The sequence below is a fragment of the Palaemon carinicauda genome, chromosome 14, assembly GCF_036898095.1.
Source record: "Palaemon carinicauda isolate YSFRI2023 chromosome 14, ASM3689809v2, whole genome shotgun sequence".
Lineage (NCBI taxonomy): Eukaryota > Metazoa > Arthropoda > Malacostraca > Decapoda > Palaemonidae > Palaemon > Palaemon carinicauda.
The window spans coordinates 113,535,700-113,538,199 of NC_090738.1; the positions used below are offsets into that span (position 1 = coordinate 113,535,700).

Sequence of the window (2,500 nt, forward strand, 5' to 3'; positions counted from 1 at the left end):
ACTTTGTCCATCTTTGTCATACTCTACAACAGTTGAGGCCCATAAAATAGTAATAAGCAGAATGCAACCCGGAATCCTACGCTATAAATATAACCCAGTCGAAAGACTGTGGTAGAGAAAAAAAAATTATAATAAAAATAATAATAATAATAATAATAATAATAATAATAACAAATAATAATAATAAATAATAACAACTAGAACAACAACAACAACAACAACAACAACAACAACAACAATAATAATAATAATAATAATAATAATAATAATAATAATAATCTAAAGGAGAAACAAATGACAGTTACCTTGCTGAGAGAAAATGATAAATAAGTATGAGACTGGAACAGGAGAGAAAGTAAAGAGAGACACAAGTGGGCAGGGCAAAGCATCCACTTTGCTCTAGGTTACACTTGAAACACTTTAACATAAGTTGCACGAATCATGAATAAAATCAGTCAAATCATATCTCATTATGATTTATGACTAATAACATTGCGCGCTATTCAAGAGCATAAAAGTAGTTATAAAGATTTTGTTTAATACTCATAATTTCAAAATATGAAAATAAACTCATTAGATTAGTCAATTCGGAAAGATTTTAATTCTCATAATTTGAAAATATGAAAATAATTCATTAGATGATACATGGAAATTATATATGAATGGAGAGAATGGTATTATCGAGGCAATGATTTTGATTTAAAAAATATTTTAATAAGAATAAAAAAAGTAGAAATTAACGCTGATCACATTGTACTTCAGGTTCTATATACAACAGCAATACATACATACAGTACATGAATACATGCAATCACATTTTCACTGTCTTAAAATATGCATTCATAAATACATATATCTTAATGCCGTATGCATTTTGACTTCTAAAGAAAATACATTCATATACTTATTTCTATGGCCCATACATTTTGACTTATAAAAAATACATTTATATACATATTTTATACCCCACACATTTTGACATAAAAAGATACATTCATCCACATATTTTCATGCCCAATATATTTTGACTTATAAAAAGATACATTCATACACATATCTCTATGCCCCATACATCTTGACTTATAAACAAATACATACATAGGCATATTTTCTACCCCATACATTTTGACTTATAAAAAGATACATTCATCCACATATTCTTATGCCCCATACATTTTGACTTATAAAAAGATACATTTATACACATATTTTATACCCCATACATTTTGACATAAAAAGATACATTCATCCACATATTTTCATGCCCAATACATTTTGACTTATAAAAAGATACATTCATACACATATTTTTGTCCCATACATTTTGATATAAAAAATACATTTATACACATATTTTTATGCCCCATACATTTTGACTTATAAAAAAAACACATTCATACATATATTTTTATGCCCCATACATCTTGACTTATGAAAAAATATATTCATATACATATTTTTAGGCCCCATACATCTCAACTTATAAAAAATACATACATACACATATTTCATACCCCATATATTTTGACTTACAAAAAATACGTTCATGCACATATTTTTATGCCCCTCCCACTTTGACTTATAAACTAATACATACATAGACATATTTTCTACCCAATACATGTTCATACACATAATTTTATGCCACATTCTCGTAAAAAAAAAAAAAAAAAAAAAATATTTCATTTAAAATCCTCCTAAAGTCCTCCTCTGATGAATAACGATCATCAATCACCGCACATCCTCTTCTTAATGAGTAATTGCAGGTTAGTACGGGTGGCAGTAGACGTGGGCGGCCGACAACCCATCAAGTGCCAGTGGGCGAGGGCGGATATCAGACGCCAAACATCCTCATCCTTATCCACCGCCAGCTTTAGCACCACCTGTGCCAGTAATGATGACCTGAACCACCTGGGCGTCAGTGTACTTAAAAGGTGGGGTCTTATTACTGGACACTTGACTGTCGATCAATTTAGTAACACTTACTAGCGATCGCCCGACCGCGGTTCGAGTCCCGCTCAAGCTCGCTAGTTTCTTGTGGTGTCTGCAACCTAACCATCCTTGTGAGCTGCTGGGGTTCGAGTCCCGGCCAAGCCCGGTAGTTTCTTGTGGTGTTTGCAACCTCACCATCCATCCTTGTGAGCTGCTGGGGTTCGAGTCCCGCTCAAGCCCGGTAGCTTATTGTGGTGTTTGCAACCTCACCATCCATCCTTGTGAGCTGGTGGGGTTCGAGTCCCGCTCAAGCCCGGTAGCTTATTGTGGTGTTTGCAACCTCACCATCCATCCTTGTGAGCTGCTGGGGTTCGAGTCCCGCTCAAGCCAGGTAGTTTCTTGTGGTGTCTGCAACCTCACTATCCTTATGAGCTACTGGGGTTCAAGTACCGCTCAACCTCGATAGTTTCTTATGGTGTCTGCAACCTCACCATCCTTGGGAAGCATATAGGCCTACCTGCTGAGTCATCAGCAGCCATTGTCTGTCCTTCCCAGGTCCTAGCTTGGG

At 34.8% G+C, this 2,500-nt stretch overlaps 1 protein-coding gene across 1 annotated transcript in view; it reads left to right on the forward strand.

Annotated features, from left to right (window-relative positions):
• LOC137652929 (uncharacterized) overlaps positions 1 to 2,500 on the forward strand; it is a 54,889-nt gene that overhangs the window by 29,716 nt on the left and 22,673 nt on the right. The window contains exon 5 of the mRNA XM_068386323.1: positions 1,767 to 1,934. Coding sequence (XP_068242424.1) covers positions 1,767 to 1,934 — 168 coding nt within the window. The remainder of the gene's footprint in view (positions 1 to 1,766; positions 1,935 to 2,500) is intronic.